This window comes from Mesocricetus auratus, unplaced genomic scaffold (genome assembly GCF_017639785.1).
Source record: "Mesocricetus auratus isolate SY011 unplaced genomic scaffold, BCM_Maur_2.0 Super-Scaffold_100014, whole genome shotgun sequence".
NCBI lineage: Eukaryota > Metazoa > Chordata > Mammalia > Rodentia > Cricetidae > Mesocricetus > Mesocricetus auratus.
In genome coordinates this window covers 13,758,565-13,771,274 of record NW_024429197.1, presented here as the reverse complement: position 1 = coordinate 13,771,274, position 12,710 = coordinate 13,758,565, and the positions used below count along the sequence as shown (strand labels likewise).

Below are 12,710 nucleotides of genomic sequence, written 5' to 3'. Positions count from 1 at the left end.
CGCCAACATTGGCCAATGGGAAAGCGCTGGCCGGCGGGGTGGGCGGAGCATCCGCGGCCGCGGCCAATGAAGACGCGCACAGCCGCTTTTCGCGGGCCCGAGGCGCGCGCTCCGCCCCTTCCCCCCACCGCAGCCCGGAGCTCGCTTCCACCGATTGCGCGCGCGCACCGCCTGCTGGCATGAGTCCCGTCCGGGTCACGTGACGGGTTTAGCCTTCACACGCTCACGCGCAGCCATTTTCTCAGAGGGCCGTTATGCTAAGGGATCAGGGTACCGAAAGAAATTTGAAGTGTTTCCGGGTCTGGTTAGCAACTCCGAGAAGAAAATGCATCACCGTTTAGACTTAACAGGTGCCTAGCTCAAGGTGCCTTTTAACTTATTCCCTTAGTTTTCAGAAAGAACTAGTAGTGATAAGTGCAGATAACAGGGCACATATTACCACTTGTATTTAAAACATGCTATGGAAGAGGCAGGACCTAGGCTGGAAGTAGCCAGCGATAATATCCTTCCGAGAGTGGAGTCCTGGTCGTTTTAGACCGTCCTCCAGGGGGTGGGGTGTAGGGCGGAAGTTATGGCGCAGGGCCGAAGTCTAGCCGCCGAAGGGCGGAAGTAGAGTCCCGAAATCTGCAATCATGGCTCAAGAAGAGGAAGATGTTAGAGATTACAATTTGACAGAGGAACAGAAGGCGATCAAGGACAAGTATCCTCCAGTCAATCGAAAGTATGAATGTGAGTAGGTGGCTCACATCTCTTGAATACCGGCAACCTCGGCGGTTTACCTGCAGCTTCCTGTCTCACCCATTTCTTTGCCCCACAGGTGCTCCTGGTATAATCTCAGTGTGCCCGCATTTTAGGTCGTTTTGTTCCGAATATAGGGGGCCGGTGAAGAAAAAGATCACTTTACTCGAGAATGAAACCCTTAAATTCCCCTAAAGGTCTACGTGTGCCTAAATCACGTTTATTTTCTTCTCGGGGATATAGCTCAGTGGTACAGCGCTTGCCCGACCCTCATTTTTCTAAATTATACTAGCGCTCCAGTTGTATTTCGTTTTCTGGGTTGTCCTGGAGTTTTTCCCAGTAGTGGACTAGGTGACCACGTTAGAGCACTGGGGGAGTAATCGAGAGATGTGTGTTTGTCTCCACAGCCCAAGGTTGGATTTTATTGTGTACTTAATATATTTCATGTTAAAAAATATTTGAAATAAAAAATACACTCTAAATTTTGACAATAGTCATTTTTCACTGGCCTGGATCCCACTATGTGGACCAAACTTAGAACGATTCTTCCTGTGTCTGCTCCCCTGGTGCTGGAGTCACAGACTGGAGTCACCACACCTGGCCCGGGTTTTTTGTTTTCTTTGGTTTTTTTCTGAGGCAGGGTTTCTACGTGTAACAGCTCTGGCTGTCCTGGAACTCGCTTTGTAGACCAGGCTGGCCTCAAACTCACAGATCTGCCTGCCTCTGCCTCCCAAGTACTGTGACTAGCCTGGATTATTATAGCTGCTAAACAGATACACCTGTGTGAGCAGCCCTAGTTTTGAGATGAACGGTCCTGTCGTCTTAGAATGTTCTCTCAGTTCCTTTCTAGCCTCTTATCCTTGAATCCATTTTCTAGTGTAACACAGAATGCAATTTTCTGTGTTAGAGGCTCTTATGAGTAGACTCACGCTGTCTTTTACAGTTGATGGGAGCTTCTTCACCCCATCAAAGGTACCACAGGCAGACACAAATTGGAGTAAATTAACTACTGATGGTGAAAGCTGAGATTCATTCCAGTTCACACAGAGATTGTAAATTTTCAAGGAGAATGAGGAGGGCAGAGCAAGGGCTCCTAAAGTCAGAGAAGTAACAAAGAACAAAAGATTAGTCATTACCATTGCTGTAGAGGCAGCAAGGCCAAGGCCAGTTTTGTCTGTTCCCTGGCAGTTTTGGAAGTTTGAGTTCTAGCCTCCCACAGACTTGAGACAAGAGGCCTGGCTGTGGGAATGATAACATTTCAAAGAACCAGGTCCTTGAGAAAGATTGGAGCTGGAAAGGATACATATTCACAATTTTCTTTTTTTTTTTTTTTTTTTTTTTTGGTTTTTCGAGACAGGGTTTCTCTGTATTGTTTTGGAGCCTGTCCTGGAACTCACTCAGTAGAACCAGGCTGGTCTCGAACTCACAGTGATCCGCCTGTCTCTGCCTCCCGAGTGCTGGGATTAAAGGCGTGCGCCACCAACGCCCGGCACATATTCACAATTTTAAGGCTTCTTTGGTACTTACTGTAAGATAGGGAGATTAGGGGCCTTCTAAAAAGCGAGGGCTAGAACAAGGAGGGAATTCTCCAACCTTCATTAGGCTTTTCTCGGGCAAGCATTGTAACTAAGACTTCTTTATCTTGGGATGCGGCCTTATGCTGCTAGAGGCCATGCTAGAATCTGGTCAAATGCTGTTATGTACTGAGAGTTCTGCAGTTCCCAACAATATTTTAAAGATCTGTGTTAATGCTTATTTATTTTGTTGTAGCAGATATTGAATTTGGGGTAATTCTCTACCCCTCTACTGACCTCTGTTCCTAACCCCCCATCCTTTTAAAATTAATTTCATTGGGGTCTGTGATCTTTTGAAACATGTTCTGTGTACCTTCATACTTGAGCTCGATACATGTACTAGACTGGCCTCAAGCTGACCTTCCTGCCTAAGCCTCCAGAAACCTCAACTGTAGTATCAGTACTACTTGCAAATAACATTGTGGTCTCTCATTAGTCATATGTTCTCTATGGATTTCAGGCCTCTCTCTTCATCCTTTCCTTCTCTGCTTCATCTTCTGTTCATGTTCAATATTAAATGTAGAACATTGCACATGTTAGGCAAGTACTCTACCACTGAGCCACATCCTAGCCCCTTCTGTTTACGAGTCAAGGGGTTATATTAAACGACCTCCAAGAATGCCTGCTAGTGGGAAGAATTGCTGGTGGAAGTGGCATACATCCTTAATCACAGCACTTGGGACACCGGCAAGGGACTGCCAGCCTGGTCTGTGTAGTGAATTCCAGGATTACAAAGTTAGACCCCATCTCAAAGTAAAACACGTAGAACGAATTGAAAACCATGGGATAAGCGAAGAACATACTGAATAGGAGGAGACGTCAGTCACAGCAGAGCATGCAGAAGCGCTGTTGTGGTCCAGTCTTCACTGTGGGAACAGCAGGGAACATTCATTGTACATCTTGTGGAATTGGCCTTCCCATTCAGGTTAGACTAGCTAGTCAGGAAAAGTAACTGATGCCAAAGCCAGCATATAAGACACAGAACACACGGGAGGTCTTGCTGTGTCACCAGGGTAGCCTTGAACTGGGTTCAAGTAATCTTCCAGCTTCCAACTCGAGCAGCTGGGACTGCAGGAACCCATTGCTGCACCCAACTTAGACATTTTAAGATACCCAGAAGAAGGTGGTGGTGCATGCTTGCAATCCCAGCACTCCAGGTGGAGGCTGAGGCAGGAGGATCAGACCAGCCCGGATTGCATTGGGAGACCCTGTGTCTAAAACTAAAGCAAAATGAAACAATACAACTGGAAGACTCTGCCTTGGTACTTTCCAGAATCTATCATTCATTTAAATATAAACCAAATGGGTAGGTTGTTTGTTTATAAAATAATACCAGGAAAGAGTTAACTTTATTGAGTAACTACATAGCAAAAAGTCTACCTCATGTTTTCCTACTTTCAAGAATTCTTTGAACATGTTTATTTTTCATGTGTATGAGTGTTTTGAGGGATGTATATATGTACACCACACACATACTTAGTACCAAGTAAGGCACCAGATCCCTGGAACTGGAGTTACAAGTGATTGTGAACCCCCATTTGATGCTGCAAATCCATGTCCTCTGCCAGACCAGCAAGCGCTCATATTTGATGAACTATCGCTCCTATACCGTCTTTTTTGTTTGCTTTAACTTTACTATATGTATGTGATATGTCAGTGTATGTATGCATGTTCACGGTGAGAGTGCACATGTGCATAGAAGTTAGGACCACCTTGAGGTCAGTTCTTACTTTTCTGCCTTCTTTGAGACAGGATTTCTTGGCCACTGGTAAGCCAAGCTAGCTGGTCCAGGATTATCTACATCAGTAGTTCTCAATCTTCCTAATGCTGTGACCCTTTAGTATATTCCTCATGTTGTGGTGACCCTAACCATAAAATTATTGCTACTTCATAACTGTAATTTTGCTACTGTTATGAATCATAATGTAAATATGTGTGTTTTCTGATGGTCTTAGGCAGCCCTGTGAACCACTGATGTAGAGTCTTGTTTCCTGTAAACATGCTAGGATAATAGAGGCTTGTGTTGCCTTTTCCGACTTTCATGGGCTCTGGACATCAGAACTCTTGTCACAGCCTTGTCCATCATGTGCTTTTACCTACTAAGCCATTTCTCCAGAAAGGAGAGAGAAGGATGCATGTATTTATGTGTCACAGTATAAGTATGGAGGTCAAAGGACAATTTTCAGGAATCAGTTTTCTCCTTCCACTAGGTGGTCCAGTACAGTAAGTGTCTTTAGCCACTGAGCCATCCCCCTTGCCTTTTTTTTTTTTTTTTTAAGATGGAGTGTTACTGTATACCCAGATTGTCCAGGGCAGGACTGAGAATTGTGATCTACCTACCTTAGCCACTGAAGTACTAGGATTACAGGTGTGAGCCTAATATCCCGCTGGGATGATGTTCTTAATGAGTAGCAATGAACTAGAGGTCTTCTTTAACCGCTGTTTCTGCTTGCGGCCTGTCAACACCCTAGAGTATTTTTGTATGTTTTAAGAGTCAAGGTCAGTGGCTTACACATTTTTTTCTTTCTCCCTCAGATTTGGATCATACGGCTGATGTTCAGTGAGTACAGCAAGAGTTATTCCTGGAAACTCTGTCTTTAATTTTTTGTACTTATTTTTATTTTATGTGCATTGGTGTTTTGCCATGGGTGTTGAGTGTTGTAATTTAAAAAAAAAAAGTGGGACAAGAGAAAAAGATGCCATGTGACAGAGCTTACCTGAAGTGTGACAGAGCTTACCTGAAGTGTGACAGAGTTTACCTGAAGTGTGACAGAGCTTACCTGAAGGTTTTTTTTTTAATTAGGGGAAAGGGAATGGGAAAAAGGGAGGGGAGGGGGGACACTGACCTCTGGAGACAGGAGCAACAGAGGAGAAGGGGGGAACAGAGACAGTCCAAGGAGCAGAGAGAGAGAGGAACAGAGAGAGAGAGAGAGAGGAAGGAACAGAGATAAAGAGAGAGGAACAGAGAGAGAGAGAGAGAGAGAGAGAGAGAGAGAGAGAGAGAGAGAGAGAGAGAGAGAGAGAGGAATGGGAGGTGGGCAGGGCTCTTTTAAAAGGGAACATAGTGACTGTGCACAGGTGGTGCTCTTAGTGGCTGCAGCTGAGGATGTAGCCTGTCAGAACCCCAAAGGCAGGCCAGTACAGATGCCTGGATACTAACATTGGGTCCCCTGGAACTGGAGTTACAGACAGTTGTGAGCTGCCATGTAGGAGCTGGAGTTGATCGGGGTCCTGTGGAAGATCAGTCAGTTCTCTTAACCACTGAGCCGTCTCTCCACCCCCCATGTCTTAATTTTTTTAAAATAAAAATGCTTAACTACATTTACTTTTTAAAGATTTATTTTATTGCCAGGCCATGGTGGCACACACCATTAATCCCAACACTTAGGAGAAAGAGACAGGCAAATCTCTATGAGTTTTGAAGCCAGCCTGGTCCACAGAGTGAGTTCCAGGACAGCCAGGGCTACACTGAGGAACACTGTCTCAGGAGAACAAACAAAATATTTATTATGTGTAAGGATATACTACCTGAATGTATATATGTGCACTATATGTGTTCCTGGATCCCGAGGAGGGCAGAAGAGGTGGTCAGATGGGACTGAAGATAGAGATGGTTGTGAGCCACCATGTGGGTACTGGGACTAGAACCCGGGTCCTCTGCAAGAGCAATGACTACTCTTAACCTCTGAGCCAACTCTCCACCTCTATCTTTACTTTTTTTGAGATAGGCTTTCACTATGTAGCCCTTACTGGACTGGAATTTGTTATATAGATATGTAGATCAGGCTGGCCTCAAACTCACAGAGATCCACCCTCCTCTGCCTCCTGAGTGTTGGGCTTAAAGGTGTGCTCCTATGTAATTTTTTGGTGTGTGTGTGTGTGTGTGTGTGTGAGAGAGAGAGAGACAGACAGACAGACAGACAGACAGACAGACAGACAGACAGGTGTGGAGAAGACGTAAGTGCTACAGTGTATGTGTGGAGGTCAGAGGACAAATTGGGGGAGTATGTTCTTCCCTTCTGTCACAGTGTCAGGCTGGGTGGCAAGCACCCTTACTTATCGAGCCGAGTTCCTGGCCCAAGTGTATTTCTTTCTCTTTTTATTTTGATGTGTTCTAAATGTAAAATGATGGTGTAAAAGCATCCAATTTGGGTGCCTTTAAATTAGACATTTAGTCTTATATTATCAAACTGATTTTCTTTTGACTTTGTGTGGAATTTTCTCTCTTGTAGTGAATCATATTGTTGCATATACTGTGGCCCCTTTTATTATTGTTTGTCTTAATTTTAACTCTTTTGTTTTTATTTTTTAGGTTACATGCATGGGGGGATACTCTTGAGGAAGCATTTGAACAGTGTGCCATGGCCATGTTTGGTTACATGACAGATACTGGAACTGTGGAACCCCTCCAAACAGTAGAAGTAGAAACTCAGGGTAACTGATTTATTCTCAAGGAAAAATTAATATGTGGGTATATAATGTTCTGCATGATCTGAACATATTGTCACAGTAAGAACACGTTGAATTATGAATCTTTAAATGAGCCGAAGAACTTCATTGTACTTTAACCAAACTTTTAGAGACCAGAGTCACTAAACATCATCTTTGACCCTGTGTAGGAGATGACTTGCAGTCTCTACTGTTTCACTTTTTGGATGAGTGGCTTTACAAGTTCAGTGCTGATGAATATTTCATACCCCGGGTAAGCACAAGGCTTTCTTTCTTTGCTGAACAGGTAGGCTCTTTGTTCATATTGTAAAGCTGAACTAATAATTGAAGATAAGGTTTATGATTCAAAAACTAATCCATATAGATATGTGAGGTAATGTTGATTTGTATAAGTTATAGATTTTTTTTTTTAGAGACAGGGTTTCTCTGGGGCTTTGGAGGCTGTCCTGGAACTAACTCTTGTAGACCAGGTTGGTCTTGAACTCACAGAGATCTGCCTGCCTCTGCCTCCCAAGTATAGATCTTTTTAAAAAGATCTTTTGTTTATTTTTAGCTTTTTAATTTTTATTTATTTATTCATTTATTTATTTCTTTTTTTGAGACAGGGTTTCTCTGTATTGCTTTGGAGCCTGTCCTGCAACTTGCTCTGTAGACCAGGCTGACCTGGAACTCACAGAGATCCGCCTGCCTCTGCCTCCTGTGTGCTGAGATTAAAGGCGAGCACCACCGATGCCACCACCACCCATTTTTGGTTTGTTTTCAGACAGGGTCTGCTCCTTATCCCAAGCGGCCCTGGCCCCTGGCCCCTCAACTGAGTTCAAGTATTGAGTTATAAAGCATTTGCTGATTTAATTGGCTGACCCCTTCTGTCTCTAAGTAATTATTGTAGCTTGGTTGGAAGAATGCTATCTTAGCATTCCCAAAGCCCTGGGTTCAGTCTCTAGCCCTCCATAAAATCGATCATAGTGCACATGCTTATGATCCCACACTGCAGAGATGAAGGCGGAAGGGTCCAGAATGCATGATTATCCCTGCCTATATTTTGAGGTTCACATGAGTTAATGGAAGACCTTATCTCAAAAATATTTTAAAATAAAGTTAGTTAATTAACTAGTTAATAATTAAGTTAAATGTTAATTTTTTTATCTTTAGGAAGTGAAAGTGCTTAATATTGATCAAAAAAATTTCAAGTTACGGTCAATTGGGTAAGTTTTGAAACTAGTTAAGTAGTGGGTCATGAAAGATGTTAAAATATTTTCTCCATCAACTCCATTGCACAAAACGACAGATACAAATGGTGAGTCTGGAGACCTGTACTTGGCTAGACCTTGGAGGTTGAGCTGAGGGAGACCCCTAGAGTGTGAGCTCACCTCAACTGTGGAGACTTGGGAACTTGTGAAAATAAAGTTCTTTCTGATTGTAAAGCTCAATTCCCAGTTTTAAAAATGGTATTTGCCTGCATATGTTTGTTTACCACATCTGTGCCAGGTGCCTGCAGAGGCCAGAAGAGGGCGCCAGATCTCCTATAACTACAGTTACAGGCATTTGAGAGCTGCTGTGTGAGTGCTGAGAACTGAACCTGGATCCTCTGGAAGAGCAGCCAGTGCTCTTAACCACTGAGCCATCTCTCCAGTTCTCAATTATTTTTATGTTTTTTTTTTAAAGTGTATTAGCCGGGGAGGTGGGGGAGTGAGGGGGGCTGGCACACACCTTTAATCCCAGCACTCAGGGCAGAGGTTGGTGAAATCTGTGAGTTCGAGACCAGCCTGGTCTACAAGAACTAGTTCCAGGACAGCCTCCAAATCCATAGAGAAATCCTGTCTTGAAAAAACCAAAAAACAAACAAACAAAAAAGTGTATTTATAATTGCAGCTGGCCTCAGTTTAGATGATCCCAGCAACTATTTTTTGTTTTTTTCAAGACAAGGTTTCTCTGTATAACCCTGGCTGCCCTTAAACTCAGATCTGCCCTCCTTTGCTTCCCAGTGCTGAGATTAAATGTGTACTATCACACTCAGCATGATCCCTATTTTGTTAGGAACAGCTAAAACATCATAATCTAGAGCTTGTGGTCATGTACTTTGTTCTCCACTAGACCTATGCAATGCAGTTTCCTTCCCAGTTCCTCCATCTCTTTCTGATTCTCCAGTTTGGGATCACATTTATAAGGCTTACTTTAAAATGTAGAGAATAAAATAGAGAATCATAGAAATAATAATCATGTTTTTACTTTCCTTCTCAAGGTGGGGAGAAGAATTTTCATTGTCCAAGCATCCTCAGGTATGTTCAGAGGTCTAGCTGTTGAAAGCATTTCCTCCTTTCTTACATAAAATCTGCGTATGTGAAACTCAATGTCAATTTTAATTAGTATGAAGTGACGACAAGTTTGCTCAAGTGTCTCTTACCCAACTGTGTATGTTAAGACACTGATTTCACCCATCTGTTTGGCCAGTTAGGAGTTAGCTTTGGGTCCAGGATGGAGTTTGTTATAGATTGGGAAGGGGTTTTAAAGTCTGGTCTTCTCTTTGGTTAGACTTTTTGCTTGTTTTTGAAACAAAAGCTCACTGTGTACCTTTGGTTGGACTGGAACTCACAGAGATCTTGTCTCTTTCTGCCTCTGGAGGATTGAAATTACAGGCATGGACCACCAAAGGCTGAGTTTCCTCCTCAATGAAGATGCTGGGATAGATATTTTCTCTCTGTCTCTCTGGGAATTGAATGTAGGGCCTTGTGCATGCTATACAAATGCTCTACTACTATGCTATATCTCTAGCCCTCTTTTCTTAAAAAAAATTTTCATTTGGAAAGCCAGGTATGGTGGTACACACCTTTAATCCCAGCACTCAGAGGAGGAAGAAGCAGGCAGATCTCTGAGTTTGAGGCCAGCCTGGTCTACATAGCAAGCTTCAGGACAGCCAGGACTACATGGAGACCTTGTCTCAATCAATCAAACAAACAAGCAAATTCATTTGGAAATGACTGCAGAAAAGGAGACAGATGGGTAACACAGTAGTGACTGGGAGTGTGGGGGACTGGTCAATAAAACAGAAGGGCTTTATTTCACCAAGCTTTAACTAGGAGGTTTTGTACCATATTTATATGCAAAGTGGATGAGTAAGGAGGGAGGGACACACTGGAGAGGGAGAGGGTGTGGAGCGTTGCTTAGTGATGGTGTGGAATCAGTTCGTAGGTATGGAGTTGGCCTTCTGGTAGACCTGGAACAGGCCATTCATTACTGCAGGAATGGTACAGATGAGGACAGTCAGAGTGCGTGACAGATTGACTGTGGGTATATGAGTTACTTCTTATTGATAGCTCTTACTTTCTCTAGAAGCATTGTTGACTGAGAGTAACAGTGAAGGGAAGATGCCTGAGGAAAAAATGGGATTCGTACTTGAGGGGAGAAAAGCTGTCCATTAGATTGCTGGTCAGTAAACAACCGATGGGGGATGTTCTTGTGTGTGTGTGTATATATATATATATATATATATATATATATATTATATGTTTCTATTATTGGTTGATGAATAAAACACTGTCTGGCCAATAGGAGATGAGGAAAAGGTAGGCAGAGGGAGTCCACCAAAACAGTCACCGTGTAGACCACAAAGGAGTAACAGGTCCGGGCATTCTCCAGTAAGCCAAGACCATGTGAAATATATGGACTAGTAGTTATGGGTTAATAATTAAGAGAGCTAGCCAATAAGAAGCCCTAGCCATCAACTAACAGTTCATAATTAATATAGCATCTCTATGTGCTAATTTGGGGCTCCAGGGTGATGGGCCTGGCAGGACTAGAAAATGACAGCTACAAACAACTGTTGGAGATGTGGATGTGCATACAAGGCAGTGCCTCAGGCAGAAAGTAGAATCTGATGAGTGGTGACAGAGAGGAAACTCAGCCCCTGTGCCATCTTCACATCTGTGTCCTTTAGAGCTAGCTTGTGACATTTACCTCTTACCTGGTTCATTATTATTACAGATCCTTTCTGGAGTTGGAAGGGACTTGAGGACATCAGTCCTTTTGTTCTAAACTGGAACAGGGTATGGGATACTATCATGTATCAGAATCTTGGGACAACTCTGACCTTTGTTATTCTCTCTGTGTCTCTCTCCAGCCAGACCTGCACTGAAAAGAATCTCAAAGAGAATAGGCTGAGTGCTGGGGCTGCAGTCAGGGTGTAAAGGAGTAGGTAGGGACCAGAGGAGGCCTGGCCTAGGGTAGAGAAGCTTGTGTTGTTTGGTCTGACTCACTTTATAACTAAAAAAAAAAAAAAAGACATGCCTTTAATTCTAATACTTTGGAGGCAGAGACAGGCAGATCTCTGTGAGCTCAAGGCCAGCCTGGTCCACAGAGCGAGTTCCAGAATTGGCTCCATATCTACTGTCTCAAAAAAAGCAAAAAACAAGCAAACAAACAAACCCAGACTATTGCCCAGCCGGCCTTGCCTGCGTTAGCGCTGGCTCCTCCAAGTCTCGGGGCTCTTTCCGTTGTCCTCGCTTCTTCTCGTTTTCTCATAGCAGCATACGCCTCTGCACTAACTTGATAACCACCAGTTTATGTCAGAGTTACAGTTTGACTTTCTGCCAGTCCCTGCTAGAGTTAAAGATTCTAAATCCAGTGTCTTTCTTTTTTCCTTTAACGCCAACTTTAGGGAACAGAAGTCAAAGCAATAACATATTCGGCAATGCAAGTCTACAATGAAGAGAAGCCAGAAGTGTTTGTGATCATCGACATTTAAGGAAGGGAGGAAGGAAGGAAGGAAGGAAGGAAGGAAGGAAGGAAGGAAGGAAGGAAGGAAGGAAGGAAGGGACACTTGGGGGCTGGGGGGAACTTGGGTCAATTCCCAGCAACTACTTGACAGCCCACAACCGTCTAACTCCTGTTCCAAGGGATCCAACGCCCTCATACAGACATTGATGTAAGCAAAGCACCAGTGTACATAAAAATAAATTATTTTTAAAAAAGACTTTTATGAAGAACTGATTTGTTCTCTTCCTTTTGACAAGATGCAATGATTGATTTTCTATAGTGACTTTGCTGCATTTTTGGGAACAGTCTTGTACTTGGTCATTTCCAGCAGCAGCAGGAGCAGGTGCCTTACACCATCCAGTGGAATGCAAGAGCTCGCATGGTCTCAGAAGGGGGACCCCCTGGTGTAAGCAGCTGCTGGGACTGAATCCAATTTCAAACAAAATACTTTGAGATGAGTATGATAGATGATATATGCACAACACTCAGGATCTTGAGTTCGAGGCTTGCTTTGGCTATAGAATGAGTCTGAAACTAGCCTGGGCAACCTAATAGGGTCCTGTCTCAAGAAAGGTGTAGGGAAAGGAGAACACATATGCTGAGGTCTTGGTTTTATTTAGTTTTTTGAGACAGGGTTTCTCTGTGTAACAGTCCTGGCTGTCCTAGACCAGGCTGGCCCCAAATTCACAGAGATCCTCCTGCCTCTGCCTCCCAAGTGCTGGGATTAAAAGTGTGCCCACCAACCACCTCCCTGCCCCCAGTTTCTTTTTAATAAGGATCTTCATAAACTCCCATGACTGTTAGAGCACCTGCTTCCTGGTTTTATTGTTATTTATCATGCGGTACAGGTATGTGGTGTGGAGGAGTGGGGCCAGCACAGGGTGTCCAGTCTTCCTCGGCCTTGTTGCCTTGGGCCACGGTCTCCACGGTCTCCACGGGCTGGAAGCAGAGCGTCTTATCGTGACTGACCAGCCCGTAAGCTCTCAGCACGCTGTATTCATCCACACACATGCTTGGCTTTTCCACATGGGCTCTAGGAATTCAGACTCAGGTCTTCATACTTAGAGAACAAGTACTATTACTGAGCCATAACCTGTGTGTACACTTGCATATACATAGATGCATACATGTGCATACATGATGTCTGTGTAGAGGCCAGAGGTCAATGTCACTTCTGGATCACTCCCATGTGCCCAA

General features: G+C 43.7%; 1 protein-coding gene across 4 annotated transcripts; it reads left to right on the top strand.

Annotated features, from left to right (window-relative positions):
• The first annotated feature begins 225 nt into the window (after positions 1-225).
• On the top strand, positions 226-11,730 carry Zbtb8os (zinc finger and BTB domain containing 8 opposite strand). 4 transcript variants are annotated; one of them, XR_001197038.3, is made up of 8 exons: positions 230-729; positions 4,848-4,872; positions 6,625-6,746; positions 6,932-7,014; positions 7,914-7,966; positions 9,004-9,040; positions 10,092-10,187; positions 11,416-11,730. XR_001197038.3 is itself a non-coding variant. In XM_040756561.1 (7 exons), exons 1-6 carry the CDS (start codon positions 633-635, stop codon positions 10,178-10,180), a joined length of 453 nt encoding a protein of 150 aa, XP_040612495.1. In that variant the 5' UTR covers positions 226-632; the 3' UTR covers positions 10,181-10,187; positions 11,416-11,730. The 4 variants fall into 4 exon arrangements, 3 of the variants coding, with proteins under 3 accessions (XP_040612495.1, XP_040612496.1, XP_005079540.1); XM_040756561.1 differs by lacking the exon at positions 7,914-7,966 and having other exon boundaries at positions 226-729; XM_005079483.4 differs by lacking the exon at positions 10,092-10,187 and having other exon boundaries at positions 234-729.
• The last annotated feature ends 980 nt before the right edge of the window (positions 11,731-12,710 follow it).